The sequence below is a fragment of the Rhinatrema bivittatum genome, chromosome 10 (genome assembly GCF_901001135.1).
Source record: "Rhinatrema bivittatum chromosome 10, aRhiBiv1.1, whole genome shotgun sequence".
In the NCBI taxonomy this organism is placed as follows: domain Eukaryota; kingdom Metazoa; phylum Chordata; class Amphibia; order Gymnophiona; family Rhinatrematidae; genus Rhinatrema; species Rhinatrema bivittatum.
Window position 1 is genome coordinate 100,251,944 of NC_042624.1, and position 18,969 is coordinate 100,270,912.

The window sequence follows — 18,969 nt, forward strand, 5'->3', positions numbered from 1 at the left end:
CCCCTGAGATGCTCATTAATAGAATATTTAAACTCTTAAGGAAGACTGCATCTTAGTTATAATCATGGGTCACCATCGTTTCTTATTTTTTAAGACAATTTTTAAATGCAAATAAAAAGCACTCAGTTTATTCATTGATTTTTCATCTCTCTATCTCCTAGCTTACTCTAAGAAAGTGGTTATCTTGTACTTTTAATTAAGTCCTGTCTCCATTTTGTACTTAGTTTCTATCTGCTTGTGACCTTGAAGCTTGCAGACTTCAAGTCAGGGGAAGGGAGGGCTCTGTAAGCAAAACTGTGGCTGTAACAGGGAGAGCTATAGGTTAGCACTATCCCATTGGTTATCCACCATGTCTCTGAGATACCAATTAAATCATCACTCACTGCTATACACTATCCAGGTAAATTATCTGGATAACTTTAGTAATTCCAAGTGGCAGAACAAAAGTTACTGTATACACAGATTAAGCCATACAAAAAGGGGCTGGGTTAGGGTGTATCCAGGGCAGGATTCTTAAATTTAGCCTGATATTTAGAGCTAACTGGCTAAACTTGTATGGACACCCACCAAGCTTTATGCCCTTTGGGAATGGGAAATTTTGACAATGGCCAAATATAAAATATTGGATCATTTTATTTGTTTTATGAATTCTTAACCCACTACTATAATATATTATTTACATAATTAACTTTTCAATGTATTATAATCGAAAACAATAAGGTCCATATTTTGCTGTGGGCTTTTCAGGTAAGTTAGCATAATTAATTTAGCTGACTAATTTACACCATGTAGTCAGCAGCTCAGCCGTGACACTAAATATATCTGGTCAAACCAACAGCTCAATATGAGAAACTGCCAGGCAATAAATAAATAAATAAATAAATAAATGCTGTTTTGATTCATTACATTCCAGTTTGCCATCATTATGCAGCTTGACATAAAAATTATCTAGACCTCGAGTTTATGAAATTCAGAAATGTGAAAAAGATTACACATGGGATATCTCTGCAGGACAGAGTCAAATATCCCAAGTCTACCCACATATCTATGTGGCAGTATGAGAAAAAAAGCTTAGGGACTGAGCAAAATAGTGGCCACAGCAAATGGAAAATGTCTATCTTTCACGATTTTCTAACATACAAAAAGTTTACAGTTAATAAGATTATGAAAATATTAATACATATAAGGGATAATTTTGTAACGGCATAAATTTAAAGGCAAGTACCCCCATATTTCACACCAAATATTCTGTTCAGAGGGTGGCTACTAAAATAGTCTTCATCATAAATCGTAAGGGGACAGACTTAAAGATCTAAACACACATATCCGAGACGAAAGGAGGGAAAGGGATGATATGATACTTTCCCTTTGAAAATTACCCTATCAAAACTACCTGTGCACGCTTACGCCTACTAACATGCACACAGATTGTTCAGGAAAAGCTGCACGCATAGTTCTGAAAATGCAGAAGTAGGCTTGTAATTCCAAACCCCTCCCCATCCCCCACCCCAGGCATGCCTCCGCCAGTCTGGATAAATTTGCACACATAGAGGCCATGTCCGTGTAAGCTTGCCCATATATTGGGCATGCAATTTTGTAACAGGCTATTTCTGCACGTAAAACACTGTTTCACCTGCAAATAACCATCATAATTACTTAAATAAATAAAAATCATCATAACATATCCTCCTAAGTAATAATAGATGTACCAAATTTACTGTAAAGGCTATATTTGGCCATGAAGCAAAACATTTTAATGGTTATGTCAATCAATGAAAATGCATTTGTTTTTTTAAAAATAACTGAAGTACCAATGGAAAAGTTGATTAAAATCAATTATTTCTATCAGGCTTTCATATTCGTGAGCTAAATCAGGAATTAAATATCTGATTTAAATCATCTTACTTTAAATCAATCCACCCTGATGGCAATAATGTCAATTACTGCTGTCACTAACTGATGTTTTTCATTATGCTGCTACAGCTCAGATTACACACTGGGACAGTAAACAATACATCATTCTGTGCTAAAGCCTCTTCTCTCTGTCACTTATTTTCTGTTGGAAGACCGTGCAAGATATATGCAAGGCTACAGACTCCCCGTTGGGTGGAGCTAGTGCCGAATCTACTGACTTAATGTCAGAATTCAATAAGGAGACAAACCTGTTTTCAACTGCAAAGGGCAATTAGGTGAGCACTCCTGGCACTCTGTCAGAGTAAAAAGGCCTGGGAGGCAGGCAGGAAACTGATGACTGTGAATATGCAGTAGCAATTGACACTAGCTAAGAGACAAATTGCATGATAGGGCTGGATATCCAGCCCTATCATGCAATTATGGCATGATATGGCAGGAAATATCCAGCTCCAAACAGCTGGATATTTCCTGGTATGTTATGTATTGTCCTGGTTAACTCTCTGTAGTTTGGGCCAGAGGATCTCAGAAATGTTCATCACATGTATTTGTATACATACAACATAAGAACAAGGCTAATTTGCACAGCTTGGATTCCCATTAAAACCCGACCTGTTTGTAGTCATTAAGAAGCAGAGTTGACAACCCCAATTTTAGATCCATTGCCTCAACCTAGCCTGCTAGCAGAACAAATGTTTATTTTAATTCCTTTTATAAATCTGAGGTTGAGATCATGGAAGTAATTTTCCAGTGACTGGAAATATGATTTAGAAAATAAGCATCTTTCTTTAAATGGGAAGATTATTGCATAAGAAATATGCCCAACAGTAAGACAATTAAAGGAGAAAATTATCTTCTGGCAAGATTGCCCACTGATGAATTCATACTATGACAAAGAACCAAAGAGAACTTCAGTGAGGATAATACTGTAATAATTAACTGAAGTGGTGGCATATAAAGTATTCACTGTATCTATAACGTACTGCATCCATGCTACGGGCGTATACATTAGCACCTTGAAAACAATGAATAGCTTTTAGGCACAGTCAATGTTGGTTTACTGCCAATTGTTTTAAAATTAAGCAACCCCCTCCACTTGTGATCTGGAACGCCATTTCTGACACTAAAAACTCACATCATCTGCTGTTACTGTCATTACACTTCTGCTCTTCTTCATTGCAAGGCTCAAGGTTTACCAGCTACTTCCAGATAAGTTATGCAATTCAGTCTCCTCACGTCTTCAAACCTACAGAGAGAAGTGAAGAAAAGTTCTATTCAATTACATATCAGCCATGGACTAAAACGTGAAGATGTTTTATGGTAATAACACAACTTGTTCAGAACAAGCAGTACCGCTGTCATGAATATATATAGTAGGTGGCAGGATGACACTATCATTATAGGATTTAGAGCCTTGCACATGTGTTCAAAAATCACATAACTGCAGCAATTCACCATATTTTAAAATAAACATAAAATAAAAATCTTTTGCTGCTCTATGTTTAAGAAAATCTGCTGAAAAGATTTTAATACATTCATACCATACATTTACACCAGTTAAAAATATACCATCAACTGTAAATATTTTCTAACAATTTTAACTCCTATATCTCACTTCCTAAACATGTAAATATATATAACAAACACTTCTTCATTACCCTGTCTCACAGTCGCTTCATAGTTTCATCAATAACAATATCAATGTCCTCCCTTCTAATATTGTCCAGCAAAGAAATCTCTGTTTCACCCTCTCACAGCAGGGCTTCCTCAGGGACTAATAATCAATGCTCTATAAATAATTCTTCACTATTATGACATTCTTCAGAACTCATCCATTTTATAATTAATTCCTATTCTTCATATATACTTTAGTAACAATACCGTATCTCAAATGTAATTCACCTCTTCAATTACCAAAAACTAACGATTATGTTCTTCCGGAAATGACGTCCTCTGTAATGTCTAATGCGACATGCAAGAAATGGTTACAGAGGACGTCATTTCCGGAAGAACATAATCGATAGTTTTTGATAATTGAAGAGATGAATAACATTTGCAATTGAAAACATTTGAGATACGGTGTTGTAACTAAAGCATATATACCGGGAGATGGAATGAAGAATAGGAATTAATTATAAAATGGATGAGTTCTGAAGAATGTCATAACAGTGAAGAATTATTTGTAGAGCATTGATTATTAGTCCCTGAGGAAGAGTCCTTGAAAAGATTTTAAGAGCACCAGAAGAAATAAGCAGCTGAGTAATTTCTATTTTGCAACAGTATGCATTACATTCAAGTTCTGCTCGTAAGAAGACAATTTACAAACTATTCTACCTAAGTAATTAAGAAGCTACCCAGATAAAATTGGCGGCTGCAATTCTCTACGCACATGCACGCGTGGATTACAAAATCTACCGCTCATATTTTATAATACACGCTCAGCCACTCACGCACATGTTATAAAATATGCGCGTCCGTTTGCGCGTCTTTAAAAATCTACCCCTTGTTCTGGAACACGAAAGTTGTCGTGCTTGTCAAGTGTTATATGAAGGTCACTCACATTATAAAATTGTGAATTTAATGTCCAAGATATTAGATATTTTTCAAGTGAGATTACTTTTGTGGGACATATTTTGTATTCTTTCACTCTTTGGTTCATTGCCTATTGTGCAGTTGCATTAAAAGCATCACAGCATATTGGTTAAGGGTAGTAATCTCCATGCCTTCTGCTAAGGGTAGTAATCTCCATACCAGCAAGTTACCCCCCAAATGTCCCAAACACAGTCCTTGACAAATTTATCTGTAAAAGGGAAAGCTCTCTGAATGTCAAAAGTCCAGATCACAGTCTTCTGTGCCGATCACAATCCTGACAATTCTGTTTCGGCATACAAAGTGCCTGCATCGGGGTAATATTAGATCACCCAAGATTCTTCAGCTCTGCAGAAAAATATAGTTTGTCAATGCAAAAGCCTTCCATCTTCATAGGTGGAATAAACCCTTGGTATTTTTTTAGATTTTATTTTTTTTTATATATTCTGCTTTTTGGTACTTCACAGTGTACATCAAAGTGGATTACATTCAGGTACTATAGTTATTTCCCTATCCCCAAAGGACTTACAATCTACTTTTGTACCTGAGGCAACGGAGAGTAAAGTGACTTGCCCAAGGTCACAAGGAGTGACAGTGGGATTTGAATCTTGATTTCCCTAGGTTGTAGCCCACTGCTCTAACCACTAGGCTACGCCTCCACCAGATGGCGCCAGCTTACAAAGACATGCTTTTTTTGTATTTTTGCTTGCACTCCTTTGGTTTAAAGTTTGTTTCAGTCCAGCATTTAAATTCCATGCACAGGGAAAAAGAAAAGGTAAGACTCAGATTTAGCCTTCTGCATACATTGTTACCTTGATGCAGCTGGGTTCAATGAACCATTTTGTTTCCTTGGCAACCCTAGGGGAGCAGTAGGAAACTTCCAGGCCCAATATATAAATAAGATGCTGGGGGAATGTATTGGCTAATTATGAGTAGTACTGTTCCAGTTAGAACCACTGCATGATTTCACCTGAACGAGAGCTTTTCTAGAACTTCTACATTATCAGAAGGGAACATTTAGAATTTTATTATTTTGATTGAGTTACGAAATTGTTATATATAAAATGCATGCTGTATGTATGTCGTGATTGTTTATTTATTTATTTTTTATTGTAAACTACTTTGATTTTATGTTGGAAAAAGGCGGTATGGCAAGAAAACAAAACTAAAGTAAATAGTCAGTGTCAGGCACCTTCAAGCTTACCTTGAAGGTGAGGCTCTGGTGAATAGAGGGGAAAGGATTTTGACTCCCATTTGTATAGGACATCAGGTGCTGATGGAGCTACCAGTGTGGGAGCCAGCTCATTGGTCCCTGTGCTTCAGTGAGGCCCAACAGAAATGTCTGCTGTCTCTTTATGCAAATACAGCCTCACCATAAAGCTCCTGCAGAGGTTTCTGTGATCTCATCATTTGGGCTAGGTTCGGTGGCTCTGTCTGTGCATCCAGGCATTGTGGAGTCAAGTGGTAGACTGGGATCTCCTGTGCATATTATTTTAGAAATAATACAATAAGCAATATTAAAGTTCAAACTCTCTGTGACTACGAAAGCTAAAAGACTGAATGATACAATTGAACCTGTAGAATTGAATCTTTCAGACCATGTGGAAAAGATGGAAATATGCATAGATAACACTGGAAAAGCTGAAATTGAATACCATGTTAATGAAAGAAAATGCTGTTTTATAACATAGTACCGAGGATTTGGAAAATCTTGCCCAGATAAGGAATCAAAGACTGATAAATTTTCCAATTTGAAAAATATGTCTGCCCTTGAACTTTTTTGAAATATAATTTCAGGATGTTTTGCTTATCCCTAAAGAGGCTATTCCTCCTACCCTAGCAGTTTACTAATCTTTCTACACTTAAATCAAAGAGATGTGAATGTGGGCTCAGCGGTTGAATCCCCAGCCACTCAGAGACCTGAGGAGATGGTCTGCTGCTAGGCACCATCGTAGCCACCTGATTCTGAAGTCATCAGGGCGTCGGGGGCTTTGAAAAGGCAGCGTGTGCTGCAGGAGACCAACTCAGCTGTTGAATTGCGACCATTTAGAGACCCCTGAAGAAGCGATTTGCTGCCCGGCACCATCGTGGTCACCCGACATTGAGGTCATCGCGGCGTTGGGGGCCTTAACAAGGAAGCATCTTGTGTAGTGCCGCCAGCAGCATTCCCTTTATGTTAGTTTTTCTCTTTTGCTATGAATGGGAAGAAAAAGAAAAGGAAAAACTTCCACTCCCTCCCAGGCTGTTAATCTCATATGAGGACCCATGGATTCCCATGTCCATCACTCCAGTTCACCACTACATCTTAGTATGAGTACCAAACAGAGAAATCTCCTTAAGCCTTGAGTTTTATTCTTCTCTTCCCATTCCCCAATTACCTCAGGACGGATATTGACAGCAACAAGATGTTTTGGATCCTGTCCACTGTGGACAATCCCATGCAATCTCTGCAGCAAGAAATAAATAGAAGCATACGGTCTCCCAATTCCTGCTTTATCTGAAGGGAATTATTATATTACACCTGTACCCATAGACCCTGAAGCTCTGGGAAGGTCCTCACACTGTTAATCTTCCTCAGTTGGGAGTGTTGAGATAGCAAACCTATCTGATCCTGATGACATTTCTCTTAAGGATATCTGGAGAATTGTTTCCCATATAGAGACTAACATGTCTAGCCCTGTTACACAATCATGTACTTCTACAACTAATGCTTCTAGTAAGAGATTTGATTTAGATAGTAGGGTGAGTACTTTAGAATCAAAAGTAGTAGCTCAGGGTAATGTTGTTACCAGTATTCAAGCCTCCCAGGTTGCAGGGATTAAAGATAACATTTTAAGAATGAATGAATGAATGAATGAAAAGATGGATTAAGATGTAGGAATCTTTGTCTTTTGAATTTTCCCTGTTCTCACTTACTCTCCAAGAGATGAGTTTACAATTTATATGGTTGAGATTTTAAAGTTTTCTTCAAATACGAATTTTCTCTGATCAAATAGTTATTAAATTCCTGATAAGAAGAGGGTGCCAAGACTAGAAGAGGGCATCACTGATGTGTTGGCTCCTTTTTCCAGCTCTGACCTTTCCAAGTTGCTCTAAAATGATAATATTTCCTCTCTATCTACTTTTGTGATGTCCTTTGCCCTATAGAGTGAGCGAGAGAGATTTAAAATATAAAGAGATCAGGCCAATGAGTTCAGATGCTCCCTGGTGTATCCAGAGTGACGCAGGGTAATAGGAAGTTATTTCTCCAGTTAAGAACATAGAATGAGACACCAAAGGACAAAACCTTTTTAAAATGTCCATGTAAATGTATAATTGAGTATCAGGGTAACAAATTAATTTTCATGGATCCTATGCATTTAGATGGTAATTTAAAAATGAGCATGCAAGCGTCCATACATGCACATATCTTTGAGCAAGCGAAGATACGCTGGTCCTTTTTAAATCACGTGTGCGTATGTTTTAAAATACACCAACCACGTGTAAGTATGTTCCTAATTTAAAGAGGTAGAGCACATGTGTCTTCCATGGCTTTTATGCGCGTATGTAAGCGGATTATAAAACATGCTCGCATGAGGCACGTTCCCAGTTTTCCAGTTAGTCCACCAGTTTGTCCGGTTGAGGTTTTTCAAGACCCCTCTGGTTCTTCATCCTGCATGCCGCCAAGTTGATTAGGACACCTCACCCCATCTTATAAGTCCTAAAACTCGAGGTCTACAGACTCACTTCTCATCAGGAGCAGTAGTGAAGTTATGCAGATATCTCGCTGCAGTTTTCAGTTTTACAATATCGAGTTAAGGTGTGAAAATGTTGGCCCCGCCCTGATCACTCATGCCCTACCCACGCCCCCACCCATTTTCTGCCCCCTTATTCCTCACACGCACACAGGGACAAACACATGTCATTTGCAGCTTTTCAAAATCCGCGTGGCTCGCGCACAAGCCCATGTATGCGAGTACGTAGACATTTTTGCACGACCAACACTTTTAAAATCAACCTCACAGAAACATTCTGAAGAGATAAGCTGACCCGAGTTCCCACCTGTATTGGAGAACATAAGGGGAAGTATGGATGCGGGCAGGAACTTTGGTTTTTTAACTGTTTGTATTTTCCTGTTTTATTGCTGAGCCCAAGTTATGGTGGATTTATTCATAGTAGGTATGGATCTTTATAATTATTTTTGTTCTATATTAAGATTTTTTTGATTTGCTTGGTTTGCATATTATAAATATGCATTAAAACCTAATAAAGAAGAAAATTAAAAAAAAAATAAGAGATGTGAATGTACCCCAGGTTATAGAATTTGCAAAGGAGGACTTGTATTTGAATATGGCACAAAAATTGAAAGTTGACAATGATGCTTTTTATTTTTAGAGAATGCAATGCTATTGGTTTCCTTTATTTTAGGGCTGGATGAGAACTGAAAACTGAAGCTTTCCTTTGAGAATGGATAAGGTTTTTTTCCTCAGCCAGAAGATTCAAATTTCCTGTGATCAAGTTTTAAGCATTTCATGTTGGAAAGGTAAATACGAATTGCATAAATAAATAAAATACAATTACATAGAAAAATGTTTCTTCAGCAGTGTCAGGGCCTACTTTTTCCTTATGGCACTGTTATAAATGTTAAGTAGCATTTGAAAGAAATATATACTTTTTTTTTTATTCTTCACAGTTCAGGGGTTTCCTAAATGCAACCCTTTTTTTGGCAGACTTGAGGGTCCATAAAAGAATGTATTTCTGGGGCTAACTCTTCTGCCATTTTCTAAAATCTGTTAGTCCCAAGGGGTGGGTCCTTTCCATGGGAGGGAAGGATGTCCTTCTAGGCCCAGGCAGTGTACTGAAGTCCCTTTCATTTGTGTGCCACTGAACTACTTTAAAAAACGGTGCTGTGATGCAATGATCCTGAGCTGCAGGGACCAGACAAAATAATTTTACTGTGATTCTTCAGAAGATAAACAAATATCCAATCTGGGGTATTACAGTGTGGAATCTGCTTCCTTTCTTCTGTGAATGTGTCCTCAGTACCAGATCCTGGGCTAAAGCTTATCCTTCTGGGAGTGAAGTGATAAGAAAATCACACTTGGGCAGGGAAATTCCTGTGTATTATGGAGGATCCCCTGAGTCTCAAAAGTATACCTGAGGTTCACATGAGTCCAGTTCTTCCCCAGTCTGTGTCCTGGGAACAAAGGGTTGAGATCCAGATGGGGGTCTCCAAAAAGAACTTGTCTCTGCTCCTCGGACTCCTTCTGGTGGGACCGCTTAGTGGAAAGGTCGGTTTCTAGAAAAACAGGCTATTACAGCACAGCTTCACCTGTGAGGAGGGATGGCATTAAACCTCCATGCTGAATCATGAAAACGCTGTCAATAGATCTGAGCCACTGAGTTCTGAATTTAGAAATGTAGAGGCATACAATATTGAGGGCCATAGTGGCCCTCATTGCTATGCCCTGGATCTGCTAGAAAAAACGATCCTCAAACAAAAAATAATTCTGAGTCAGGGTAAGTCTTGGTAGTTCCACCAGGAAATTAATAGGATTCTGAGGACTGGGTGGACGCTGATTGAACATATCTTCAACTATAGTAATGGCCTCCTCGTGAGGTATATTGGTATTCAAGGCTTCAGTATCTAGTGTAACAAGGTAAACAGAATCAGAAGGTATAGTGTGGTATCAAATATAGTTTAAAGTAGCCTGAGTCTTTTACATAAGAACACCTGGGGTACAAATGGTCTTAAAAAATAGTCAGCAAGTTTAGACAACGGTTCTAGAACCGAACCAATACCAGCTACTATGAGGCATCCCAGGGGTTGATGCAAACTTGTGAACTTTGGGCAGTATATAAAAATCAGGTGTAATGGGAAATTTCTCTACCAAGAAGTCAGCCTTTTTAGAGGTCAAAAAAACCTGCATCCACCCCAAAGCAAACCATTGTGTTGATCTCATCTTGTAATCAAGGGGTAGGGTCCATGTGCAGTTCAACATAGAAGCATATTTCTTGCCTATAATCTGAAGGGTTAATCAACACTATGCCCCCACCTTTATCCATAGGCTCAATAACTAGGGATTCATGTTGTGAAAGGGAGCCCATAGAGAGTTCTTCTCTAGATAAATTATGATGAGTTTGAAAAGGGCGCTGCTCATTCACTATGGGGTAGATTTTAAAAACATACATGCGTGCACCTCCATGTGCGAACGCTACCCGGCGCGCGCACATGGATGTGTGATTTTATAACACTCTCCTCCCCGACCCCTTTTCATGGCCTACCTTTTTTTTTTTTTTTTCTTTAAATTTCAGAATTTACACCAGCTCCTGAGCCGGCGTAAGTCGCGTGCACTGGCAGGTTGCTGGCACTCGATCCCCAGGCACCAGCTCTGCTCCTCCCCACCCCTTTTGTGAGACCTAGCTCTTGTGCACATAACAGGGGTTATGCACACAGCCGGGGCCCTTCTAAAATGCGCGCGTAACCCCCTGATTTTATGCGCGGGAAGGGGGGGGGGGGGGGTTTGAAAATTTGGCCGTAAGTCTTTTACGACCAATCTCACAAATGCCAGGATTAATGGGTCCACTGGGCCAGGTGGAATCCAACGTGAGCGATGACTCAGTATGATGGATCAGAGGTTGATGAGTGCTACAATAAAAAAAAAAAAAAAAAAGAAGAGGTGGACATTGATCATGTGATCTTTTGGTACTCTTTTTTGGAAGCCGTATTTAACTACTGTCATGGTACCAGTCTAATTTTAACCTGAAATACTGTCAGATGCTAATGACAATCTTATGAGGTTTCTTGACTGTACACCAGTAGGTATGCTATGTTTGTGTTATTTCTTTTCTATGGGGTACACGGATCAGTTTTTATATACTTTTGTTATACACCTTTGAGTGATTTTCCTCTCCTGTTCTTTTATTGTAGACATATGCCCTTCCTGATGCAGCACTGTTCTCGAAACATGTACATATCAAGGGACACAGCTGTCTTTACAAACAGTCTTCTTTAGTTCAATAAATTGGTAGTTGGTTAAAAAAAAAAAAAAAACCTGTTCATGATTTGGTTTGAACGGATCTTATAAATCAGTTATATTTGTTTGCATACTCATCTCTTTTGGTTGGTAGCTTACTTTTTATAGTCATGAGGAATGTAACTTCAGCTTGTCTGAGTGCCCTCAGAATGACATATGCACATACATTTAAACCTACATTATTAATGTCAAAAGAATGTGTGCAATTGCTTTCCCCACCACAATCCTGCACCCCTCTTTCCTGCCGCACCCCTCTCTTTTTCTACAGGTAAATGTACACGGGTCATTACTTCTCCACACACTTTTATGTGTTCAACCCCCAGGCAATTTTCAAAAGCTCACTTATGTGCATAAAACTACATTTTAGGCATGTAAATTCTTTTGAAAATTCAGCCCAAAAGGGGAAAAAAACCCCCAACAACTTTTTAGTGCATATGGCTGTAAAGGAGTATAAAAACAGCCTTCAACTTAGGGGAAGCAGATTAGTTGGGCATTACAGATGAGAAACTGATGAAGTCTGAAAACTGAGGTTTGCTATTTCTATTCACACCATTTTGCTGAGAGTTTGTGTGTATAGCATGCATACTATTGAAGATGGATGGCTTTAAGATTTCATGTGAGATCTATATTTTTATTTTTACTTTTTTTTTGGTTATTCTCATCTGAACTGCCCAGAGGACTTGGATTTTATTTTTTGCACCCAGAAGTTCTCTCAAGGTGAAAGGAAGCTAATGAAAAACTGACACTTTCTGAGATGTGAGAGTGCGTAAGTGAAAGACTTCTGGCATACAGAAAACAACAGGTCAGCCCAATTAAATAGAATCCATGCTCCTGGAACTCTGCACCACAAGAAAGTAAGTACATGGAGTTTCTGATTGAATAATAGCCACTATACAAACAAATTATTCTCATTACATCAACATGATAATATAGTACACTTAAATATTCAGTTCTCACAGACATCTGAATGGTCAGCTAAGTGTCTTACTTTAGACTATACATCTGAGGAGTCACTAGTTGACTCAATTCTAATCTTGCTTCAACGATTCAAAGTGTTGCCCCACTGCAGGTAATTAAGAGTATGCATCGTTTGAACTATGTGCCATAGTTTTCTCAGGAACTGAGGCATAAGAAATGCGGAAAATTGAGCACAAATAACGTTAAGAGCCATTCATAGGAGCAGGAGGGAAAATATCTTGCTACACATCGAGATTATAAATTTATATTTGAAAGCAAAAATTGAATATTACACTATGAGGCTGCAGTTGTCATTAAACTGGCCTAGAGAACTGTTTGACCCAGTGAAGCAATTAACAGAGGAAATGAGTAAAAGTAACAGTAAAGTGAATCTTGACTATGAACAGTATGCCATTTCTTTTTGTTTGAGAAAATTGAGCAATTGCGGAGCTCTGGGTTGCGTGGGATCGTAATTGTTCCCGAAGGTCTACATGAGGATGCAGTGACATGCTGGAGGACATTTGACTATGTACCAGTGACATAGGTTGCTGAGATTGTTTCCAAGCTTCGCTCATCTTTCTGTTTGCTTGATCTTTGTCCTTTTTGGGTATATATCTGCATTGCCTTTGTATTTTTTAAGAGCTTTTTACCAGTATTATCAGCTTGTCACTGGAAGAGGGTGCTATCCAACCTCTTTGAGGAAGGCTATAGTGGTTGCTATTCCAAAGGGCAGACATTTTCAGGAGATAGTATGTCTAATTTTAGACCTATTTCTACTTTATCCACTCTTGCAAAGGTTCTAGAAAAAGCTGTACTATCACAAATCACAGATTTCTTGGAAGACAGTCATATTTTACGTCCTCAGCAGTATGGTTTTCGGAGAGCTCAAAATTACAGAACATTACACTTCTCTCTCTCTGCAGGAGACCCCAAGGTGTGTCAATAGTAGTGTTATCATTAAATATCTCCTTTACCTTTGATATAGTGGACCATGCAATTTTATTATTATCAAGGATTTTAACTAAAAGGACTGGTAACATGGTATTATATTGGTTTCATTCTTATTTATTGGGAAGGTGATATCAGATTAGGATTGGTCAGCTGCTTTCACCTTGGAAGTCTATTTTGCAAGGAGTGTCCCAGGCGTCTGCACTCTCCTCCATGTTATTTAAACTGCATTTGCTTCCTTTAGGTACACTTCTGACCTGGTTTAACATTAATTTTAAAATATATGCAGACGACCTACAGCTCTTGTTCCCAGTACAAGATTCCATAGACTCTGTTGTTGCATTGATTGATCTGATGATTGTCAAATAATGGCTCCAACAAATTAATTTATTTTTGAATGTGTCAGAAAGTTATGGCTTATCAGTGGCTAAGGCTGATATACCAGCAGAGTTTACCAAATTGTCAATTGATGGAACTCTGCTTCCTTTTCAAATGTTGGACTGCAATGATTGTTCTGAATTAAGTTTCAGCTAATAATTTTCAATAATCGCTGGAATTTGCAACAATGTTTTGTGAAGTAGAATGAATATAAACTTTGCATTTGGCTTGAAGGTTGCTTGAATATTGGTTTGGGAATCAAGGAACAGATGATTCAATGTATGGATGCACTTGTTTGCAAACTCAAGAGTGGACAGTTTAGAGTACTGGTTCCTCATGATTTAACATTTGGGGGGGTTCCTAAAGAATTTTTTTGCTAATAACATCTAATGATCATTGAGATCTATGATAGCTTTCAATACAATGGAATAAACACAAATTTTGTATAAACCTGAGAATTCAATGAGTACCTGATTGGGAACTGAGGAACAGATAATCTGATGCAGCATATACCTGACTGAGGACTTAAAGAGCAGGAAAGATAATTAGAGAATTAATTATGCACAACATTGGCTATTAGAATGTGAATGAGAAAGATTAACCAATAAAAAAATGTCTTTTAGAGAATGATTTGCAAAGGAACGGAATGGTTTGTTATTTTAACTCAGGTAAGAAGTAAGGAGGAACATTGGAGCATTTTGATTGGATACATTTTTAAATAAAATTAAAAATCCTGGCTGCATGTTCAGTATTGCAGGTAAAGCCGATAGGAATCCATCAAGCAAAGCATTTGTGAGCAGATAGCATGAAGCACAAGTAAGTGTTTAACAAAAATATAAGCGTCAGAAGATTGTAAAAGAGAAGATAAAGATACTAATTATAATTTTTCAGATTTTGCGCTGTAGCCCTGATGCAGTGATTCTGCAAAACGGTGTCAACATCTTGGCGTTTCTCAGAATTAAACTGATATCAGCAATAGACAGTAGCATGGACACATTCACATCAAAGGGACTGTGTTATAAAGATAAGTAAATCTAAGTGATTTTTAAATCTGAAGCCAAGCCATATTATAAATTTATTAAAAAAAACTGTGAAATTTATGTGCTGGGAAGAATTTGCCATCACAAGTAGTTCAGAGAAGGTTTTTGCAATACCGGCACACTTCTGTGTTTTAATCATGAAGAAAATTAAAATTTGAAGGTAAAAAATTATTTAAAAATAAAAATTACAAAAAGGAGAAGTTGTGGTAGACCGGTGATTGCACCAACTGAATGGGGATTCAGGCTTTGGAGTTTCTCTTCAGTACTGAGGTCTTTTCCTCTCATAATAAACTTTGATATACATAATTTATATAATAAGTGTTTCTGCTGGCAGAAGTAAGCCTGGAGAAGAGCACTGGTTAATTCTTCAAGTTGCTTCATTGTAAACCAGTGGTTCCCTTAATTGATTTCATGTTTTTATTTATAGCCCACCATTTGTGACTGGTCAGTTACTTCAAAGCAGATTGCACTCAGGTACTGTACACACGTCCCTGGCTCCAGAGGGCTCATAATCTGTTTCATTTACAAAGCTACACAGTTAGGTCATTTACCATGTGATAAATGGTCTAATGCAGAGATAATGCATGCTATTTAAAATAATATACATTTCTCTGTCCCCAGAACTGTAAGTATTCTAATTAGCAAGCAAATGAATGTTAATCAGCTCATTACAACCCTAATACATGTAAATCAAATAATGTGGCTTGCCTCAAAAATTGCAAGCCGCATTATTTGATTTGAAGATAGCTACAGCTCTTGATTTGAGGCTCTCTTTCCCAGGGAGCAATACTCCCAGGGTCATGCCTTAAAGGGGTTGATCATGATCAGCTCCCACTAACACCCTCCAAAAAGTATCAAAGATCCTGTGGGTCTCTGTAGACTTTTGTCCCTACACCTCCACCCCCGCAAGGTGGTGGCTGAAAATGTAAAAAACAAAAAAAAAGTTTATTTCATAAAACGCTGAGCCGCAAGCCCCAACTGACACAGAATATGAGCTCTTGGCTGAGGCGTGACTGACGCAGCCTGGCAGAGGAACTCACTAGGCCCATGCCGACAGCAAGCAGACATGCTCAGACAGGGACAAAGGCTGAGCTTCACCTGTTCCAGCCCATTACCTGCAAGTTGAGCCCTTGGGTTCCAAGGGCCAGCAGGATTTAGACAAGGAATCCATGGAGGGGACAGATGGCAATCAGGCAACGTCAAGTCCAGGCAGTAGTCAGGGCAGGCGGCAAACAGGCAACATAGTCAGATCCAAGGCAGAAGTCAGAACCAGAAGTCAGGCAGAGGACAAACTCGGCAAGACAGACAAAGACAAACGCAGACTGCAACAGAAGAGGGAACTGGGCAAGAGACAAGGCAGGGACCAGAAAGGGACAAGGGCTAGATCGTTCTTCGCCCAGAGAGGTGAGGCCAAAGCTAGGACCGAGCTGGACAGAAGAGAGAATGTACGTTACTTTGGTCTGGTCTGAGGTGAAGTGGGCTACTTGCAGCTCAAGAGCATAAGGCACTGGTTGATCAAACCCCTGCAGGTCTCGGGGTCTCCATCATATCTAGGAGGACCTGGAACTTGGACTGGTGCAACCACAGGTGGTGTGGCGGGCCAGCAGCTGGGCCTGGATAGTGTCCATCTGTACTGCAAGACCCTGCAGCAAGAGAAAAGGGCTAGGACAGACAAGGGGCAAGAACAGGAAGAAGCAAGAGGCAAGGACCGGCGCAGGCAAGAGACACAGGAACAATGCAACACACACTGCTGGCAGAAGCACGGCAGGAAGACCTATTTCTGAGGCACTGGTCTGGAACACGGCTGGTGTTTAAATATCATAAGCTGCATTTTCTTGGAGACCAGGACCAGTCTATTCTCACCTGAGCCCAAACTCTTACTCCTACTCTCAGGGGGCCCGCCCACAGAGATACCTGTTTCTCTAGCTTTTAAGGTGGACCAGGCCAGGTGCTTGGTCCAGCCTTGGCTAGGGAGGGTTTTCAGGGACACTCCTTCACAGAGGCCAAAAATACCTTCTTGGCCACAAAAGTAATTCATCATTATGAAGAAGGAAGCACAGGAAAGGTTCTATTGTGGCTATATGGCTACACAGATTAAATAGTCAAGGTGCACTAGTCAAGGGTTCATCGGAGCACAAACAAGTTTTCAATAGGAATGTTCATATGTTAACTTTTATTTTCTTTTGACTAAGTTTAGGTGTGGGAAGACCATTTGGACTGGATTGTTTTATTCTGTGTTTTTTGGTGAAATCTGTGGTTTTTGATCTCCTACAACCAAGAAAGTTAGTCACATATGTAATTAGTCCAGTAAAAAGGTCTCACCGACAACTTGTTTGTTGACCCTTATTTCTCCATTTTCTCGGACTTGAACTAGCGCCAGGTCCCTTGGATGGGTCCTCCCTGCTCAGCACAGCACAGCTCCTGTAACCTCTTCCTACAGTTGCTCTCTGTGTGACACAATCTTTCCCAGACAAGCAGCCTTTACTAGGTCATAGTCTAGGCTAGCCTCCAGGACCGGCGAAAGGTAGCCCCTCCCTCCCCCTTAAGGAAGAGTGTCAAACATAAGATTCACTGTTTCTTGGGTCACTGAGATGCTACTGCAGCTCTCTCAAAAAAACAGCAGGTATGCATTTGGGTCAAAGGGTCCCATTTTGTTTAGGTGAAATCGCTCACGCTGGCACAGATCAGTCAAACCTGGGCGATTGTTCCAACAACTGGAGCTGCAATTGCTGCTGTCGCTGTGCTGGAAATTGGTGCTTTGCAGAAAAATGGCTCTTTTATTCAGCCTCCACACTTTAAGAACAGTGCATGGGATTATACAACAAATTTAAAAAAAAAATTGTGTTTTTCTCTCCTGCTGCACTCCTTCACTCTCCTCCAGGGGGAGGTATCGGATCTCACTTTTTACCACCATATGTGGGAGCTACGGGTGGACACAGATAGCACGAGGCAGAAACACCAACAAACAGTTCAAGCACCATTTATGCAGTTTTTTTTATTATTTAGTTCACACCTTTTTTCATTGGTAGCCCAAGGAAAGTTAAATTCAGATATAGCAGGCATTTTTCCTGTCCCCAGGTGGCTTATAATCTAAGCAGGTCAATTAGCAAGCTGAGGTATTTTCCCTGGATTTACTAAGCTGCAGTACCAAAGCTTAGAAAACCCCATGGCATTTTCCTCAGCAGTAAAATAGTGCAAGGTAAAATACTATTGGTTAGTAGCCCCCACAAAATCCATGCAAGCTCACATCTTCCCCAAGCAGGCCCCCATTCACACACATACATACACCCCCAGGGAGGCTCCCATTCATACATATACACACAAACCCAAAGGTAGGTTACCATTCACACACTCCCAGGCAGCTTGCCATTCTTTCACATACATGCCCAGGTAGGCTACCATTCATATACACACACTCAGACCCAGGCAGGTTCCCTTTTACTCACATATACAAAGACAAAAACACAGGCAGGCTCCTCATTGGATCTGGAAGGGCACCCAGCTGCTGAGAAGAACAGGTCTGGGAGGCCACAGGCAGCCAAGAAGAGGAAGGAACCCATTCTTCCACTGCTTCTCGTGTGCCTGCCCTACTATATTCAAAGCTCATGGGGCTAGCACTTCCTCTATGCTGATCTCATGATATACAAGATCAGCATAGAGTACATACTGGTCGCACAAGGTTTGAAGGCTGGCACTCAGAAGTGGGAGACCGAGCTGCTTCTCAGCCACTGGCAGCCTCCTGGGCCTGCTTCTCTTCTCGGCCGCCTCCCAGACCTCTTCTTTCTTTGGCTACTGATGAGATGGGGTCTGCCCTCTTCTCGGCCACCAGTGAGATGGGGTCCACTGGCAACCTCATGGGCCTCTTCCTCTTCTTGGCCACTGGTGACATTTTGGTATATTTTGCTGAGACAGGCGCCATAGTGTGACATCGAAATGGCACATTCTCAGGGCAGGCCAGCGCTATTTTCTTGTATGGCTCCACAGTTGTATGGCCATAGGAGAAAATGGCACAGGCCAGCGCTGAGAAGGCACCATTTTACATCACAATATGGCACTGGTCTCAAGGCCACTCAGCGCCATTGACATTAGGAGGACCTAGGGGCAAGAGGTGAATGGGCATACCTCCTGCC

General features: G+C 39.9%; 1 protein-coding gene across 1 annotated transcript in view; it reads right to left on the reverse strand.

Moving 5' to 3' along the window:
• PDE4B (phosphodiesterase 4B) overlaps nt 1-18,969 on the reverse strand; it is a 560,125-nt gene that overhangs the window by 480,690 nt on the left and 60,466 nt on the right. Inside the window, exon 2 of the mRNA XM_029617533.1 lies at nt 3,047-3,157. Within this exon, the coding sequence (XP_029473393.1) occupies nt 3,047-3,088 (42 nt within the window). The 5' untranslated portion in view covers nt 3,089-3,157. The remainder of the gene's footprint in view (nt 1-3,046; nt 3,158-18,969) is intronic.